The sequence below is a fragment of the Perca fluviatilis genome, chromosome 11 (genome assembly GCF_010015445.1).
Source record: "Perca fluviatilis chromosome 11, GENO_Pfluv_1.0, whole genome shotgun sequence".
Lineage (NCBI taxonomy): Eukaryota > Metazoa > Chordata > Actinopteri > Perciformes > Percidae > Perca > Perca fluviatilis.
This window is the reverse complement of record NC_053122.1, coordinates 3,540,407-3,560,166: the sequence shown is the minus strand read 5'-3', so window position 1 is coordinate 3,560,166 and position 19,760 is coordinate 3,540,407. Positions and strand designations below refer to the sequence as shown.

General features: G+C 37.8%; 1 protein-coding gene and 1 long non-coding RNA gene across 3 annotated transcripts; one reads left to right on the top strand and one right to left on the bottom strand.

Moving 5' to 3' along the window:
• Positions 1 to 8,149: 8,149 nt before the first annotated feature.
• Positions 8,150 to 19,180, bottom strand: LOC120568521. Its single transcript, XM_039816094.1, has 7 exons — positions 19,007 to 19,180; positions 18,510 to 18,912; positions 12,239 to 12,476; positions 11,821 to 11,959; positions 9,162 to 9,427; positions 8,780 to 8,900; positions 8,150 to 8,431 (listed from the first exon to the last, which is right to left on the bottom strand). Exons 1-7 carry the CDS (start codon positions 19,047 to 19,049, stop codon positions 8,283 to 8,285), a joined length of 1,359 nt encoding a protein of 452 aa, XP_039672028.1. The 5' UTR covers positions 19,050 to 19,180; the 3' UTR covers positions 8,150 to 8,282.
• Positions 12,363 to 15,514, top strand: LOC120568338. Of its 2 annotated transcripts, none has more exons than XR_005640703.1 (3): positions 12,363 to 12,487; positions 13,533 to 13,607; positions 15,404 to 15,514. It is a non-coding gene; the product is annotated as an uncharacterized LOC120568338 (long non-coding RNA). The 2 variants fall into 2 exon arrangements; XR_005640702.1 differs by lacking the exon at positions 12,363 to 12,487 and adding an exon at positions 14,567 to 14,663 and having other exon boundaries at positions 13,368 to 13,607.
• Positions 19,181 to 19,760: the final 580 nt, after the last annotated feature.

Here is a 19,760-nt window from a genome sequence, read left to right as displayed (position 1 = left end):
TTTGATTTAAATGATCAGAAACAGAAACAACGTCATTGGCCGTGTATGCTGACACCTGCAAGTGATTTGGAAGATATGAATATAAGCAAACAGCTAAACAAAGATGAAACATATATACACACAGCTGTTATATATAAGTCAATAGTCAATATTATCCTTTCCCACATTCCCAAATATGTGGTATTGTGTTGTTGAAGTATTTTCTGCTTCATTAGATATCGATAGAGAGAAACAGGAAAGGCAGGGTAGAGAGGGGATGACATGCAGTAAAAGGAATGGAACCCAGGACTCTTGATACATGGTTCCGCGCATTTTACAAGGAAGCAACCGGACCCCCCATTAGTTGTATCATGTTAACATGATAACATGAACGCTCTAGTTGGGCTTGAAGATGAGATGTAGATGTTTTTTGAGGGGGTGAAACAACAAGATGACTTCTTTGTCTTTGTGGTTTTTGTTTTGTCGCTCTGATCAATGATAACGGATGTACCGCTGTTGTATTGTTGTAAATTACTGCGGTCGAAGTTAAATAACGTAGAATCATAAAGTATTATAATAAACAATAATGATACATTACTACACATTCTTATACATAATTTCAGCTGTTTTGTGAATGTGCCTTTAGTAGTAAATTAATAATGATTCATGATTTAAGTCGAAAACATGACAAAACACTGGCAAATACATACGTCCTTTTCATTTTTGCTGAAAAAGAAGCATCAATTTGCTTTAATCTTAAAAATAAGCAGAAATATATTTTTTAAACATTGGATTTTTATCCAATTAGTTTTTATTATTAGTTTATCTAGGCCTTTGTTTTTTTATTCTCTAAATATTTTTGAATATAAGTTATTATATATGAGACATGTTTCTGAATACTGAGCGCTGAAATCAAACTCCAGTTCCTGGAATGATTCTTTAACCAGAGTGGATGGTTGTAACTGTCATTGTGTTGTTAATGTGAGAAAGGCTGCAGAGCAGAAACCCACACAGCCCGTCTGCTGCAGGAAAGGAAGTGGTGATTCGCTGTCAACAGTTTTTTATGATTTCTAATAACCACTGAGAACAGACTCATATCTGCTGCTGCTGTAAACACTCAGGAACTCCTCTTCCTCTCTGCAGCTGTGTGTCTTTTCTCTTGTGGTCTGGAAGCCTTTATTTCCACTGAGCCCTCTACCCACACACAGTTTAACTGAGCCCAGAGAGCAACAATGATGACCTACCTGGAGGTCACGTCCATGGACTTTATTTATGGGGATTTTAGCCATCAAAGGTGAACTTTACAGTTTACACTTGGATTTTATGAAAGTCCTCATACAAACACGAAACACAACTCCAAAACAACACAATGAGTGTTTTCAGATCTGATGTCTCAGTGGTTAATGTCTGCACTGCAAATTAGGAATATTCTTATTAAATATATGTTTATTTGCATATTGTACATACAATGTTGTACAAGTCAGACTCTGAATGATAGCTGAACAAAGCCCTGTGTAAAATTAAAACTTCAGGATATAGATAGGAATGAAAGTGTAAAGTTTGGTTTATGTAAGTGCTACAAAAGTGGAGATTTCTGGCTCAAACTATTAGAAAAAAACCTTTAAAGATGAGGATTAAAAAATATTGACATGTTGATTACAGAGTTAATATTAATTTTTTAAGATTATTTTTTAGCCACTTTTAGGCCTTTACTTCCACAGGACAGATGAAGACATGAAAGAGGAGAGAGGGGGGAAATGACATGCAGCAAAGGGCCGCAGGTCAGAGCCGAACCCACGGCCGCTGCGCCGAGGAGTAAACCCCTACATATATGTGCGCCTGCTCCACCAACCGAGCCAACCCGGCCACACAGGGTTAATATTTTAACTAATAGATATCACCATGAAACCTCCCCAGTTGATTACCTCCATTAAGACAATTAGTTTTTGTATTACGAGTTTTCTGAAATTTAGTGTTTAATAATGTTAATGTATGAGTAATAATTGTGAGGTCTGGACTGTTGGTTTGACAGAACAAACATTGTGAAGGAGTCACTTTGGGCTCCGGGTAATTTGTGATGAACTTTTCTCACTCTTTTTACAAATCAATCAATTAATTAATGAAGAAAATAATCAGCAGATGAATCCAGAATGAAAATAATCATCAGTTAAAAGTTCAGAATGAGCTCCAGCTCAACCAACTCCAACAGTAAAATCCTGCTTTTACATTAATGCTGAGTATTAATAATCTAATATATAATATTAAAACAGTCACAGGGGACATTTTAACTTACAAAACTACATTTTCTCTGATGATACTTACAGACTTACCTGAAGGAACATTTTCAATGCAGGACTTTTACTATAACAGAGTATTTGTACTGTGTGATATCAGTACTTTTACTGCAGTAAAGTATCTGAATGAAACTACTGTTGTTACTGAGTAGAACATTTCCTTCACACTGCTGCCCCCTAGTGTCTGCAACAACAAACTGATTCACACACACAGCCTTTACTGTAAGGGTGAATCCCAAGTCTCTTATTTGATATCTCCTCGGTCCTCGCTGGAACCAGAAGTTGTTCTGGCTCTCCTTCATGAAGGCCGTCTCAAAGCTCTTATTCCTGCCCAGAGGAGCGAGGATGGAGGAGGGATCATCGTGGAGCTATGAGCGAGGATACAGAGAGCAGCCTTCCTGGAAGCCGTGCAGCTGAAAGCCGCTGCTAACTCCGCCCAAACAGCTGACAAATTCATGTTACGCTTTAGAGGAAAGGACGTCTCATCTCTCTAAAACACATTTCCTTGTTTCCTCTCTCCTCACCTCTCTCCCATGCTTCCTCTGTGGGATGGAAGAAAGGAAAAGGAAGGCAAGCAGTGAAGGAAAAACGTGGAGACAATTTAACAACCTGAGACTAATTTGTATTGATATTTTTTACAGTTTTTTCTGCTTGGGTTGGAGATGTGATAACATTCTGAGTTTTTTATTTTCTGGAATGTGTTTAAAATCTGTGAAAAATCAGCTAAACTTCGGGCCTGCAGATTCAGCTGTGGCCCTGTCGACCCCATGTGACAAAGCAAAGATTACTTTTCTTATCAATTCATCTGCTGATTTGGTCTATAAACCATCAAGAAAAAAAAAAAGAGAAAGATGTCTTTATGACTTAAAATATTCTGTTTATTCATTTTACTGTAAAACAAACAAAGTTGAGACTTTTTTTGCATTTGTGCTTGAAAATAGTTGCAGATTAATTTTCTAGTTATTGACTAGTCAATTATTGGACCAAATATTGCTGCTGCTGCTGCGCTGTAAGTTTTTTTGTGTTTTTAATCTCTGTGCTTTCTTTGTATGTGTTTGCTCATTGTCGTTACGTGGTGTCTTTTTATTACATTACATGTCATTTAGCGCACGCCACAGCAACTTCCAATTAAGTGCTTTCAACCCTGAAGGTGCAAACTCCAGACAACAAGTAGTAAGTGTAAGTACATTAGCTTTAAATAAGCAAAACTACAAAGAGACATGTGAAAGTGCAGCTTCAAGAAATAGGGTTATATATATATATATTATATAATATATATATATATATATATATATATATATATATTTTTATATATATATATATATATATATTTTTATTTTTTTTTTTCCCCTCTTCTCTTCTTTCCTTCTTCATGCTTTTATCCGAAGTGTAGTCAGAAGAGATGTGTCTTTAGCTTTCGGCAGAAGATCGTAGGCTTTCGGGCCATCCTGAAGCCAATAGGGAGCTCATCCCACCATTTGGGGAGCCAGGACACAGCAAACAGTCGGGTTTTTGTTTGAGTGATTAGTTCTCCGTCGCTGTGAGGGGGCAGCAAGCAGGTTGGCTGGTGCAGAGTGAAGTGGGGGGTTGGGGTATATGGTTTGACCATGTCCTGGATGATGTAAGCTGGGGCTGATCCCTTCGGGGCCTCGGTATGTGAGTACTAGTGTTCTGAAGCGGTTCCAGATGCAACTGGTCCAGTGAAGAGAGCGGAGGAGCAGTGTAGTGTGAGAGAACTTGTAATGTGGGTCTTTTCCTGCGACTGTAGTGTTGTTCCTAGTGTTTCTGGATTTTCTTTTAGTCAGTTTTAGACCTGCTTGCTTCAGAACACTTTTTGTTGCAGCCGTTTTAATTTAATAAACCTTGGAAACCTTACGCTGCCTCCTTGTCTTGAGGCCGGCTTCACGCTGCCTGTGTGGCGTGAGCGTGGCGTTTCTGCTGCGTGTCAGCTGTGTGGCGTTTACTATGTCTGTTCACACCAGAAAGGTGTCTGACGCGCTGCTGCTCCTGCTGCTAGCCTTGTCTGGACACATTGTTTTCCATTCATTTACTGCACTCAAGCAGTAGTATACTTCATGTTAAACATAAATATATACTGATCTGATTACAGCAAAGACAACGTCGGCAGTATTGAAGGCAAAATAGGCTACAAAATATTTTGTTCTGTATGGACAGGTGCAATATTTGAAAATGGATACTTATTTATTATAATTTTTTATATTACATTTATATTTGCATTTATGTCAAAACCTCGAGACTTTCAAACATCAACATGTCATTTATTAATATGTATTAGTGTCAAAATGACATATAAACATCTTTTTGTATTCTATTTTGCCTGGAAACGCTTCCAACACGCAAATAGGTGTCCTACTTCTAGCATGCACGCGTTTTTGGTGCGGCTCGAGCCGCGCCTGAGACGTACGTGTCACGCAGGCAGTGTGCACGCTCTGGCCTGTTACCATGGGAACCCAAATAAAAACGGACACGCCACGCAGCTGACACGCTCACGCCACGCAGCCAGTGTGAAGCCAGCCTAACTCTCTGCATTTTGGGGTCCAAGCCTGCACAAATCCTGACACTAGGCCTCTTAAACACACTCCAAAATGGAGATACAAGACAAGAACATTTCTGTACTTACAGGTTCACTCTTTGAAATGTTACCCTAACAGTACAATATTGGTTTTAAGAGGCCAGAACTGTACATTTCGGCTAATTTAAGGGTACAACATGAAAGAGAGAACACATTTGTACCATTTCAACACCAAGGGTAAAAATATGAAAAATGCACTCAAGCATTTATTTCATATTCTTGATATCAGACATCAGTTTCCTCAAAGATTTCAGTCTTTATCAGCACTAGTTAGACATCTCGTCTCACTAGTTGAACAACACCTCTCACTATTTACTCTTTATCATCATCTAGTTAACTAGTGAGGCTCAAAATGTCCATTAGCTAACTAACTAACTAACTTTACTATTATACTTACAGACTTTCACTGAAGGAACATTTTCAATGCAGGACTTTTACTGTAACAGTGTATTGTTTACATTACTTTTACTGCAGTAAAGGATCAGAATACTTTCTGCAACACTGCATACAAGAAACAACAAAAAAGAGACAAGAAAAACACAAATAAAGAAACACAAGACGTGTAGTTTGAAGCAGTGAGTCTCTGCAGCCACCAGAGGGCAGCAGTGTCAAAGTAACAACAGGAGGAGCACAGAGGTGATCATCATTTTATTGGTTATTATAAGGATCCCCATTAGCTGTCGCCTAGACAACCTGCTGGTCTTCCTGGGGTCCAAAAAAGACCAGAACTACTTTGGCCACATTCAACAAGATCTCCATTTCATCCATGTTATATTACACTAAAACTCAAATAAGAAAAGGTAGGACTAGGTGACCAAAGTCAGTCTTGTCTGTTCCTGTCTGGGCAGTGTGGACTGGCAGTTGGTTTATGAACATTCTAAAGACGACCAACTGACAACTGCCAACAACTGCCAACAACTGCCAACAACTGCCAACAACTGACAACAACTGACAACAACTGACAACAACTGACAACAACTGACAACAACTGACAACTTTAGAATGTTGGAGTTTGTTGGTGTTTGTTGGAGCGGTGTGCAAACTCCTTTAAGATGAAATGAACCTGTATGGTTGGTTATGTAAACTATGATTGTGTTTTCAAAAGCTGGAGTTACCGCGGTGCACCGATAGGTTGTTTCATGTTACCATGGTAACATGGACGCTCTAGTTCTGCTTTTAGAGATGCAGATGTTTTTTTGAGGGGGTGAAACAACAAGATGACTTGTTTGTCTCTGTGGTTTGTGTTCTGTCGCTCTGATCAATGATAACAGATGTACCGCTTATTTTTGGAAAATACTGCGGTCGACTTCTTAAACGTTTATGTGTATGTATAATAATGATGTATTACTACACATTCTTATTCATAATTTCCACTGTTTTATGAATCAGAGTTTTAGTTAAAAATTATCATGATTTAAGGGGAAAATAAGAAAAAATATTTTTATAAAATATATATTTTTTGCTTAATTCTTTAAAATATAATTGATGTAATATTTGTGCTAATGGACATGGTTGTTTTTTATTCATTAAATATGTTTTTCTTTTTGATTCGAGCTGTTTCTTTCTCAGATTAATGACACAGATCCAAGCTGAGAGAGTGAATACTGAGCGCTGAAATCAAACTCCAGTTCCTGGAATGATCCTTTAACCAGAGTGGATGGTTGTAACTGTCATTGTGTTGTTAATGTGAGAAAGGCTGCAGAGCAGAAACCCACACAGCCCGTCTGCTGCAGGAAAGGAAGTGGTGATTCGCTGTCAACAGTTTTTTATGATTTCTAATAACCACTGAGAACAGATTCATATCTGCTGCTGCTGTAAACACTCAGGAACTCCTCTTCCTCTCTGCAGCTGTGTGTCTTTTCTCTTGTGGTCTGGAAGCCTTTTTTTCCACTGAGCCCTCTACCCACACACAGTTTAACTGAGCCCAGAGAGCAACAATGATGACCCACCTGGAGGTCACGTCCATGGACTTTATTTATGGGGATTTTAGCCATCAAAGGTGAACTTTACAGTTTACACTTGGATTTGATGAAAGTCCTCATACCAACACGACAACTCACATGAGTGTTTTCTGATCTGATGTCTCAGTGGTTAATGTCTGCAATGCAAATAAGGCATCTTCTTATTAAATATTTGATTATTTGCATACATACAATGTTGTAGAAGACAGACTCTGAATGATATCTGAACAAAAGCCTGCTTAACAAAATGTTGGAATAAAGATAGGAATCAAAGTGTAAAGTTTGGTTTGTGTAAGTTCTACTGAAGTGGAGATTTCTGGCTCACCGTATGAGATTAAAACCTTTAAAGATATGGATTATAAAATTAAGAAATTTTAAAGACTCCTCAGGTAAATAAGTGTTAATATTTTAACTAACACATATCACCATGAAACCTCCTCAGTTGATTACCTACATTAAGAAAACTAGTTTTTGTTTTACAAGTTTTATGAAAGTGAAAGTTTAAATACCTGTGCCCCATATACCCCACGACCCCAGGTATTACAGAGCAACTCACCATAAAAGATTTGTCCTGGAGAAGACTCCAGCGTGGAACACCCACACCTACTGATCTGTATACAACAACTGGTTACATATATTTGTTATCTTTGGTTAGCTGTCCAATGACAATGATTCTGATTCTAATTATTTGAATGAAATCCAAAAAACAAGGATGAAAAAAAACTTTTATTCATGAAAAAAATTTGACAACGCTGCCACACTCTACATAATGTATTAAAGAGAAACACAAGGACAGAAAAAATACTATGAACTATGAAATATCTACCAGACAGCTGATTATTTATATGATTTATCATTATAGAAGTCACAATTAAAAGTAGAAATAAACTAAAGTATCTAAAAACATCACAGAATTTAAACTTAACTTTTAAACTTAGTAACTGCTAAGATATATATGTATTTACAACAGATTCTCACACCAAACTCGTAAAATAAATAAAATAAGGACGTTTGGTCAGGAGCCTTTCTCGTTCTTATTGACGCTAAAATTCTCCTTTAGCGTTTCAAGTAAACGCGCTTGGTCGGGACTATTAAAAGGTTGTACGGTTCCGTGACACGCAGGAGGAAAGAAAAAAGCGACTCTAAAAAGCAACTCTAGCAAGCATGACCTGCAGTAATTCTCCCTTACATACTACTCGCTAAATCGTATCTAACTGCGGCTCTCCCTGCTGCGTTATACAAACACGCTGAAGTGCTCCTTTTCGCGGCATCAGACGCGATGCCACTCGTCCAAACGTCCTTATTTTACGAGGTTCGAATGAGAACGGGCTGGTATTTATATTATTAAGATGACAACTACAACAAGTCATAATTGATATATGTGAATAGTGATCAAAGTGATAAATGAGATGAATTGATGAGATTTGAAGGCGAGAAAAGTCGAGCAGAAAACAGTCAGTCAGCATGTGAGCAGCTGGTGGACGGTCCCTTGTTTCTGAGGATCATCAGCAGAGAGAGTCCACAGCAGTACACCAGACTCTTCACTATCAGCTGGGTGTACAGCAGACAGAACAACTTCACCCTGCACTGGGACTGGAAGGACACTGAGACACAGACACACACACACACACACACACACACCCACACACACACACACACACACACAGTTTCAGTATGTTCTACTATATACATTTCATCAGAACATCTTCTGATTTTCATCAGTATAACTTGGACTTTTCCAGATGGGATAACCAGCTTCAAATAGAAACGGGGGTCGGCTACAATTTGGAATAAAACGTCAAAGGCCCCTATTAAAAACAAACAAGTCAAATCTCTACCAAGCTTTTCAGTTATGGAGCCAGGACTGTGACTTTAAGTGTTGGCATTGAAAACAAAAGCTGAAGTGCAAAAGGAAACATAGTTATTAAAGGAGAGTCAGCAGGTGATCTTACAGTCAGCTTCCTCCAGAGCTAGCTGGTCTGGTGGATCTCTCTCTGGAGGACAGGAGGCTGCTGGAGCTGGAACCTCTGAAACAGAAAAGCAGTGAAATGTTTGGAGTTGCAGTGACAAATGTCAGTCATCTACTCCTCTGCTCTCTTTGACAGCATCTCCACATGAAGCTGAATCACTGCTGAACACAGTCACCAAGCCTTCATCACTGTCAGCTCTGTGTGCTATTTTCATGTTTTTAAAAAAAAAAAAGGGAATCCAACAAGTCCACAACAGCTTGAACAAAAGCATGCCTGTTCATGGTATTAGTCTGTTTCATAATAAGTCACCAAGACTTCATTACCTTTTTGCCTGCCCAGTGTCCCACTCACTGTCCCCTCAGACATCACAGCGGTATTTATATGTGCTGTTCTCTTTCTGATGGATCAGCAAGATGGAGGCGGTGTGTCCTGACTCTCTGATCTCCAGCTGCTCTATATCATCAGAGGACAGCTCCTCCAGAGGACCAGTCTCATTTCGTCTTTTCCAGGAGAACTGGACCAGAGGAGGAAACATGGCTGAGGCCAGACACAGCAGGGAGCTCTTCCCCTCCAGGTGGGCTCTGGATGCTGCTGGGTACACGCTCACCACGGGCTTCACTACCGGCTCATCTGAAGTTTGACAGCAGCAACAAGCAGCACAGACACACATTCACACAGTCACCAGCAGCTTCCAGCACTGCATTCAGTCTGATCCTGGAAACTACATGGACTCTGATCACTAAACTACTCATCAATACAGCACAAAGTTCACTACATATACTGGATTCACCTTCATATGGAACACACACATCATCTCATGTCAGCACGGGTTATATGGGGACTAAAGACAATTATGGATTAATGTACAAAGTCTATTCACTATAATTATTATTACTAACATAATATAGTGATGACATTTTCCTTCATAGAATGGACAATTTCTTTATATTACATAATAAATAACATTTACTTTCACATTTAATATTTCAGCAATTTTAAATTATTAAAATCTATATAACATATTTTGATATATATTGAAACTACATACACCATAAAAAATGTCATATAATTTTTAACAACAATTTTCATGTTTATACAGGACTAAAAATGTTCAACAATAAGTGTTGCCCCATGGCCCGTGGCAAGTAAAACGCCAAATCGGGCAAGTTAATATAACAACAACAAAAATGTTTTAAATAATTTATATTTTAAATGTATGAGGTCAAAAACAGATAGAAATCACTGTCTCTCTGGTAAGTTAAGTAATTGTAATTAGATTTGATTTTTTTTTTTTTTAAATAACAGCCTCCTCTTTCAGTATGAACTTTAACTCATCTATGACACTGTTCATAATGTGTTTATACATTTTATATAAAGATCAAATATAACAATTTATTTGAGTCTTAGTTCTTATTTGATAACCACTAATGAAAAACTATTTGTATAGGAGCCAATAAAGATTGACTTTGAACGAGTAGAAATCATTTTTACATCAAAAAAATCTTAACATTAAACCGTAAATGATTTTTATTCAACAGATTCTCACTCCCATCTCGTAAAATACAGACGCTTGGTCAGGTGACTTTGGCGTTGTTATTGACGATAAAAGTCTCCTTTAGTGTCAGATCTAAACGTGCTTTATCTAAACGTGCTGGGTCGGGACTATGCGGCCCATTTTTGACTCAGTCAGGTTTAGGAAAAGATGGTGGGGGGGGCTTACGTTTCCATGACACGCGGGACAAGAACGGGACGGTTGGGTTTAGGAAACGTGACACGCGGGACCCGATCCCCGGTCTCCTGGGTGAAGGTCCTGTGTTGTTTGACCCATCCACCCCCCCAACCAACCTCCCTATGCAGATTTTGGGGCTTTCATACTACTCTCTACCGTAGTCTCTCTTAATGCTAAGTCATATTCAAGCTCCATGTAGCTGCTGCTCTCCCTGGAGCGCTCTACAAACACGCTGAAGGTGGTTTTAGCGTCTCTTCAGACGCTGACAGCCACTGTCCAAACCTCCTTATTTTACCAGTTCAGAGTGAGAACGGGTTGTTTTTATGATATATCAAATTTAAATAAAAACTGCAACATAATAAACAGACTATCTTGATCCCTGATTGTAAATTAACATATAATAATTATAAAATGTACCTTCACACAAAGGAAAAGTGTTGTAGATTTAACTTACATATTAAAATGAATTACATATTTATTTTTCCATAAAATACAATTATCATTTTAATTACTACAATAGGCTGCATATAAAATATATATTTACCACATTACTTTTTACTCTAATTGCTTAAGAAACAAATCAATATGTCAGTAATTTCATAGTTTTTTCACAACACTTTTACCTTTAATACACAATTACAATAAAATGTTCAGATTATGTTAATTATCAAATACTATTTATATTAAAAAATGCACTGAGATACATATAAATATTTGTGCTTTTGCTGTTATATATCATCATGTATCATATATATAAATATATAAATTAGTAGCATAAGTTAAATTTATTGTAATATCATATTCAGTATCTCTGTGTCTTCATATATAAATATGTCTTCCTCTAAAATACAAATGTACATCATATAAAATACAATAACTTTTAAAAATGATTTATTAATTCATTAATTATTCTAAACAATATAATTAAAGTTATACTCTTTACAAAATGAATTTACTGACATATTTTAGATTATGTTTAACATCATATATTATCTTATTGCTGATTAACTGAGAGGATCAAATACTGTATGTTTCCAACATTTCATCAAACTTTTCTATAAATTCAATTAATCTCCTGCAGAAATAAAGAATAACTGGAGTTGTGCAGTGATATTTAAACATGTTTTCAGGAACTAGGAACCTTTTTTATGTAACAATAGCTGCATGGCTGCAAGAATTCTCTTCTAATGATGAAAAAACTAACATGTGAAGCCTGAAGCAGCAGAAACTCATTAAAACACGTTTTCAACTTGATCAATAAAACAACTGAAGGAAAATAAATGTTTATTCTTACCTGATACAATCAGTTTAGTTCCAGAGCCAAAGATCAAGTAGTACCATCTGCCCCCCACAGTGAAACTGAGTGATACAAAAACCCTTACTGCTGTTGAATGTGTCTGCTGAGGTGAACCAGTCCAAATTATTAACCAGTATCATATTCCAGCTCCATGATGTGTTTCTCTAATCTTCATATTAACATGACTGTCTCTTCTTTTATGTCTGTATGTATGCTGTACTAGTGTCATATAATATAAAACAAGTGGAGCAGTGTGATTGATGACCTTAGTTTATTTTGTATAATTGTTATTGATAGATTTTTGCCTTAAAACTCTGATATTGTTTGCTGTGGATTTAATTTATTATATTTTGCTGTGGACAATTTATCTTTTCCCTCTTTCACGAACTGCAACAACAAACACTAATTGACCCACCTGTAGAACCCCGTTCACATCAGCGATCTGATTGGCCAGCTGATCAGACCACTCCCTATAAAAGGAGGCTAGACCTCTTACCGAGGGGGACAACGGTCTGGACGGATGGACCGGGTGTGGCTGCAGCGGCCTGGCTTGCTGATCTTCTTCTCCCTCGGTGTTGCTGCTGACTGGATCTCCTGTACCCTGGTGGAGCTGAATCCCAGACTCTGCAGTGAAGTGGTCCTTTTCTCCCACACTGATGCGTGGGTGTGTTTTAGCATTTGAGCTAAAGGAGTCGTTTTTACTAGTTGTTCATTCCTGTGAAGGTGCCAGATCCTGGGGCCGACGGCGGAGCAGCAGACACGGCAGTATTGTTGATGAGCCCACTTGAAGTAGAGGAAAGGAAAGTTGTCATTCTAGTCACCCGAGACTGGTTTAAAGTTGCCGGGCTACGAGCAGGCTACCCATTGATTTTACATTTCTCCGCTGACAGAAGCAGAGCGGCACCACAGAATTCCTGGTTCTGGATCTCTGGATTGGAATCGGCCATGGACGTCGTTTAGGGGGGCCGAAGCTACCCCAAAATGTTCCTAAACCCCCCTAAATAATAATTCGATTTATCCTCATTGATATTTGGACGCAACGAATGATATATATCCAGCTACAAAAAAATAGCCGAAAAGTCTGAAGTTAGACAAAAGTACAGAGTCAGGGAAAAGTTAGGACAATTCCAAGGGCCCATGACTGACAGGGGACCTAAAAAATAGGTTAAAACTAATATAAAGTTATCAAATCATCATTCAGTGTGTGTGTGTGTGTGTGTGTGTGTGTATATATATTTCAAATATAACAATTATTGATCACTTTGTTTTTATTTGTTTTTGGCAGTAAAAGTTAAATATCCCCATTAACCAAAAAGTAAATATCCATATTGACCGACCACCCCCCTGTATCTGCATGAAATGGTTTGGTCCTGCCTTAGCGCACTCAGTCTACTGCAGTCAGTAGATGCGCCACAACTGTAACCGTGACCACAAAGTTGCCAAGTAACGTTAAATCAAAATCTGGTTTTCAGAAAAGGAAAGAGAGGAAAGACAAAGGAAAGGGTGTCAAACTGTAACCCAGTTTTTCACCAAGAGAGGTGGGTAGCCTGTAGTCTGTGAGTGGTATTAACCTGTTGGCTTAATGTCCATAGTGGAATAAGCTAGCTAGCTACAGGCTAGTGCTAGCCTACATTTAATCACCATTTAATCAGTGCAGGGAAACGTTTAGCAAGATGTTCATATTAAATCATTGTCCCTGCCCCTTTTAGCAGCCTTAACAACAGATGAGTCAGCAGCAGCCCAGTCTCCCCCTAACTGAGCCCCTCCCTGTCCCAGTGAAGAAGGTCAGCAACATTGGGTTCAATGACATGCCTGTTAGCATCATTGCAGGGAGTCTGTGGGGATTTCTGTCTTTCCTGCTCTTTTTACCATTACAAAAGAGAAAATCAAACATTAATAACAATTAATTAATCTGTTTTGTAGCACTATAATAACCCTGGTGTGGAAATTCCATTTTACATGTCCACTTTATTTTCTTGTTGGCATATATGTGCAACTAAGTTAAAAAATCTGCTGTTTATTGTTTTGAGAGGATGATGTTAATTTAGTTTGATTGAAAAGTTAATATATAATTAAGTTTGTCCGTTTTTTTTTAAATCTTTCATTAATTATTAATAAAAATAATAATTTAGAGAATTTTCCATTTTGTCAAATTTTACAATAACGATACATTGAGACTGTAAAAGATGGCCTTCAGCACATTATGGTTGCTTTTAATCTTGCATCAAATAGTGAACTACATACTAGACTTGCATGCATGTACAAATCCCCAGCAGTAAATATTGTGCTAGTACTAGTATTGAACTACAAGAAGCAAGACCGTTTCAAGCCTTTAATGAGAGTTATGTAAAGCTTTTGATGGGACAGTTAGGTCCTAGAGATGTGGTGACAACAGCTGTGCAGAGGGAGCCCAATTTGATTTATTTTTTTTTGTCATGGAGCCCAAAATTCCTGGCGGCGCCCCTGTACCGCACCGTCTCATTGCATTGGTGTGAACTAGCAGCTTTCAGAGCGCTGCAGAGCGGAGTTGGGAGTAACTGGGGATTCATCTCGCGCTACTCTTTGGTCTGAACTCGCTATGCTTACCTTTTAGCTACGCTTTGAGGTAAAGGAAAGGGGATATTTTGGTTTGCTATGGAAAACTAAAGTCTAGCTAGAGTGAACGAGGGAAATACAAGAAATACAAGAAATGGGTTAACTTAGCAAGCTAATCACAACTCTTTATTCATTGCCAATAATATAGCCTTCAATTCATGGAGCAGATGAGATGGATATTGGAAGATATTTCAGCAGAGAGAGAGAGAATCAGGAGATTGGCAGAGCAGTTGATCCTGATTGAGGTCAATAGTGGTCTATAGGTCTAAGGATTGTTTTGTAACAAACATTTGTTGGCAGGCCGAGGCACTATGCATAGCCTAAATTAAATTATTTCATTATCATATATGCTAGCCATATTCTAACCAATTTAACTTTCTTCATTCATTGGCTTTGATAAATTGAATACATATGTAGATGTTGCCTAAGGCTAGGCTAAAGATGAGGACATGCCCACAGATACACATGTGGAAATAAAATGAAAGCAATCCTACATACAGTACATACAGTATATACAGTAATCATTACTCCAAATCTTTTATTCCTTCCACCATCAGGTTATTGTATTTAGACAGTAGCCACTTTAAATAGGATCCGTATCAATAGCTTACATGATAAAGTATGCAGTGATGCCTATTATGCATATTTTTTTCTTTTCTATTTGTCATATTTGTTTAACTTACCAGCTTATTAGCTGTCTGGCCTCTGTTTGTCAGTTTTGGACATTTTGGTTTTGTCTCATGTGACCAATTTGCAATTCGAGTCATGAAATTAGCATCAGAGTTTTTTATCTTAAAGGATAAGACAGAAGGAACAGAGTAGAAATGGAAGAAAAGGATATGTCTGTCACTTTTTACTTGTTAACATCTTGGTTTCTTGACATAAGTGTAGCTCTAATACAGTAACAAAAGATGTGAGTGCAATGATGTTGCAAATGCAAGTTACAACTGGGATAAACCCCCGGTAACCTGTCTTTCAATCCTAGTGACGTCCCTGGACTCGGCTATCCAAAGCCCCGCTGAAGCAGATATTCTGTGCCGGCGCCAGGAGAAACACGGAGCTGACTCCAGGCTGGACTGGACTTGGTTGTTGTTTCACCCTGGGACAGAATATTGGACAATCCATGGTTCTATTGTCTCCTCTGGTTTTTGAGGAGATTGTGATTTTAATGTCAGTTTAAACTTAACTTTTAAACTATTAAAATGGCTGGGAGTCTAAATCTTAATTTATTTAAAATTAACAGACTTCCAATCTGTTACACTAGCTGTTGTGGATCGTTGGTTCAGACGTTCATGTTCCTCAGAGGATGAATCCTACTGACTTTGATAAGTTTTTATCCAGTAACATCAGCTCACATTTTTATATTTAGTCCATTACTATAAATGTATAATGTCTGTGTGTTGCAGTGTAGTTACTGACAACACACCCTTCAGGAAGGCCTCATCACACAACGCCACAACCAAGGTATTCACCAAATCAGAACCACACTCTAGAGATCTACACACCTGACCGTTTGACGAGCCCCCAAATATGTTACGGCCACAGCAAACAAACACAACTTAAATGTGACCGTCAACATATCGAATAACACCAAACCTGAGGATTAGTTAAAGTAAATTAAGATGTATTCACAAATTAACTATTATTGATTAAACCAAAACTACGGGAGTCTGGAGGTCTGGCCAAAAAGAACAAAAGAAGGGAAGAAGCCTGAGCCAACCCACCAAGGGCCGTCAGACCCAGAACCCCCCCCACCCCCAAACTAAAAAGTAGTAACTAACTAACAGAAACAAAGCTGCAAAAACTAGACTACCAGAGGTCCGTTCCAGGTAGGAGGTTTAACAAACTGAGTGTAACCCTGATCTCTGAGTTGATTTACCCTGAGATGGAAACTCTGAGTTTTCGGTTCCAGAACAGCTGATTTGAGTTGGTTCAATCAACTCGGAGTAGGTTGACTCAGGGTTAGGCGCGTGCACATAAGGCAGCATGAATGGAGCCATGATTCTACGATTCACCATGGTAACAACCACAAACAAACGGGTCGGCGGAAATACTCATGGGAACATACAGCGAGTTTGAACCATAGACAGTATATTATTAATATTAAGAGTATGGTTTGAACATGCATTTCGTTAAAACAGCAAGACAGCGGATGTTAGAAAGAAAACGTAATGCGACACAAAGAATCTGCTGGGATGTTAAAGCCTGTCCACGATGTTGAACTAGTGGAAGGATAAGGTATCTACATATCTAATAGACTGTGATAAAAAATACCTCTCAAATCGGTTATGTGGAAATGAAGAAACATCTAGTCGGGACTCAATATCATCTCCCGACGTAAACTCTCTGAATTAATACAGCTTTTTCATCAACACGATCGTCGACAAAAGGACATGACATGTTTGAGAAAAAAAACTTTATAGTCTGCCTAACATAAACCAATACGTTTTTTTATTCATGCAGATAACAAACTGCATTAAAATGCGCCTGATACAGACTGAATGAATGAGGAAATGAGTTTCCCCTCCCTCTGAGAAGGAGGAGAATGAGAGAAACTCAAGGTTTCTTTAAGAAAACCTGCTCCCGACCAGGATAGGTTCACAGACTCAGTTACCATAACTGACTCTGAGGTTAAGTTACCTCTCTTTCTGGAACGGAAAACCCAGAGTTTCCCTCATCTCAGGCTTAACCAACTCAGAGTTCTCACTAAGCCTGCTTTCTGGAACCCGCCTCAGCCTGCAGACCTTAAACGCCACAGCAAAGAAACCCAAAAGAAGAGAAGGGAAACCCACGGTGATCAGCTGCTTCAGTCTCAGAGACAGATTTCTGCCTCCCAGCCTCTCTTATATCCAGGGGAGGGGCCCCCCTCAATCAGAAATCAGGAACACCTGAGATGAACAGACGAAAAAGAGAGCAGGGGGGGAAGCGCCTAACATCCATTACTATACATTTATAATGTCTGTGTGTTGTAATGTAGTCTTGTTATCTGAAGTAGAAAGAGTTGTGATCCTCCTACTTTTTAAATAATTGCTGAACTTAAGGTCAGAAATATTAAAGCTGAAATTAACGTTATTGGATGAAAAGGTTTGTTGTAATTTAATCATTCATTAAAAGAGATTTCAGTGTTTGGATGAATATATTTAGGGTTTGACATTAATATAATTATACTTTGTTTTAAAACCTTCAAATATCTTCAATCCATATTCTGTCACATGTTGTCATTAGACATTTCTCTGTTGATTAACAGTCTATAAGACATTAAAATGTGTATAAATATTAGGATGTATCCTCTGGGGACCATAAACATCATGTCTGGTCTCTGGTTCTGGATCAAAGTTCTGGTTGGATGAAAAGACTAAAGTGAGATTATCTGCTGAAATCACTTCCAACATGTGATGTTAGATATGTGTCTGCAAAGCTTTTATTGTGAAGGAGACACAGGAAGTGTTTGCATTAAGATCAGATCAGCATTGTGAGGAGGAACCGACTTTATTCCTGCAGCAGGTCAAATCAGAGGATTTTAATCTTTAAATGTTGAAGCTGGTTTTTGGTTTCAGCATTTTGACAATTTTGTCTAAATGATTGTAATCAGAAACTGCTTTTCAAAAAGGAATTATTCATGTTTTCATCACATTTACATACATTTATTTATATTATGAATTTAATTATTTGTATAGTTTTCTGTTTCAGATCTTTTATTATTGTTTCTCTGTGTTAAGAAAAGAAACTTCAGCTCAGTTCAGTGTGTTTGTGACCAATGTTAGACAACTTACTCAGGAAGTGGAATGAAATTACTTGTTAGTTATTACTACTTAAAAAAGTAATATTACCTAACATATTACTTAGTATCAAAACTGTTATATTACATATATATGTTGTTAAATTACTATATTATATATCACTCCCTAACTGGATTAATAAATGTAATATAATTACTGTTTTGGAAATTGTAATCCCTTACACTACTCATTACTGGTGAAAGTATCCTAATAATATAACAGTAATAGATTACTTAGTAATGCGTTACTGCCCAACACTGTTAGTGACTCTGGCTGAGATGGAGGTGAAATATGTGAACCTGGGCTGTGGTTTACTGATCTCTTCCTGTCACAAACACTGTTTGACATCTGTTCATCTGGAGGTTTTTGTTCAGGCTGCAGGGAGCATTTCTCACTGTGGGGATCCAACAGGAGCAGTAGTAGGTGGCTGAATGATCGAGTTTAACGCTCTGGATCTGCAACTCACAGCCGTTCTTTTCATTCACAGCTGAGAAATCATCTTTCTGAGGATGATTGTAACTTCTCATAACATCACCATCCCTCGTATCAATACGAAGAATCCTTGTGAATGTTTCGGTGTCTCTCTTCTGGTGCCAGAGTACAAAATCAGTGGCACACTGCCCAGTGCCTCGACAGCTGAAGGAGACGTCTCCACCAACTCTCCTGGTCAATGTTAAATCATCCTGAATCAGCTGTGTTGCCATGGCAGCCAGCGCTGTAGAGAAACAGACAGGTAGATGAAGGTGAGTGTGAGCCAGTGTTTGTTAAAGGTGGAGTTTGTTGGCTCCTGATTGGCTGGAAACACTCACCTGAACACAGACAGCACAGAGCAGCAGCTGGGAGGAAAAGCATTTAGTTCAGTGGTGTTTCCTCTGGTGAACCTGGGGAGAAGTGGCGCTCTGATGCAGCTGAGGCCAAACAAGGACGAGCTGTGAGATCAGACGAGGGCCACGTGGTTTCTAACAGCTCCTCACATCTCCCATCAGCCCCTGCAGCAGACAGAGAAGGCTGCTGTCTGAGTTTAAAAACAGGTGGAGCATTTTATATAGTAAACATTTTACATTTCAGGATGAAATATATATTTTTTTAATTGTCTTGTTATAATTTCAATATGAATGAATAAGTTCATTTATTTTTAATAATTTGAAGAAAAGAAATTTAATTTAGACTTATTTTTAATAAGTAGATTTTTTAATAAAATCTAATTAATTCCTTAATTTAGATCTTTTAATTTTTCTTGTAAAAATTCCAATTTCTTTGACTATTTTTTAACTTAGTTTAAATATTTTTTTAAATTTATGTTTAACTTTGATTTATTTTGATATAATTAATAATAGTTAATATTGTTAATGTATCAGTAATAATTGTAATGTTTGGACTGTTGGTGTGACAGAACAAACATTGTGAAGGAGTCACTTTCATTTAAAAACCTTTTATCAATGTTAATAAAGTTAATATAATAGTAAAAATTTTACATTTCAGGAAGAAATATTTTTCTAATTGTCTTATGATCATAATTTATAATTAATAATGTTTTGGAGTAATTTTTAACTTAGTTTTAAT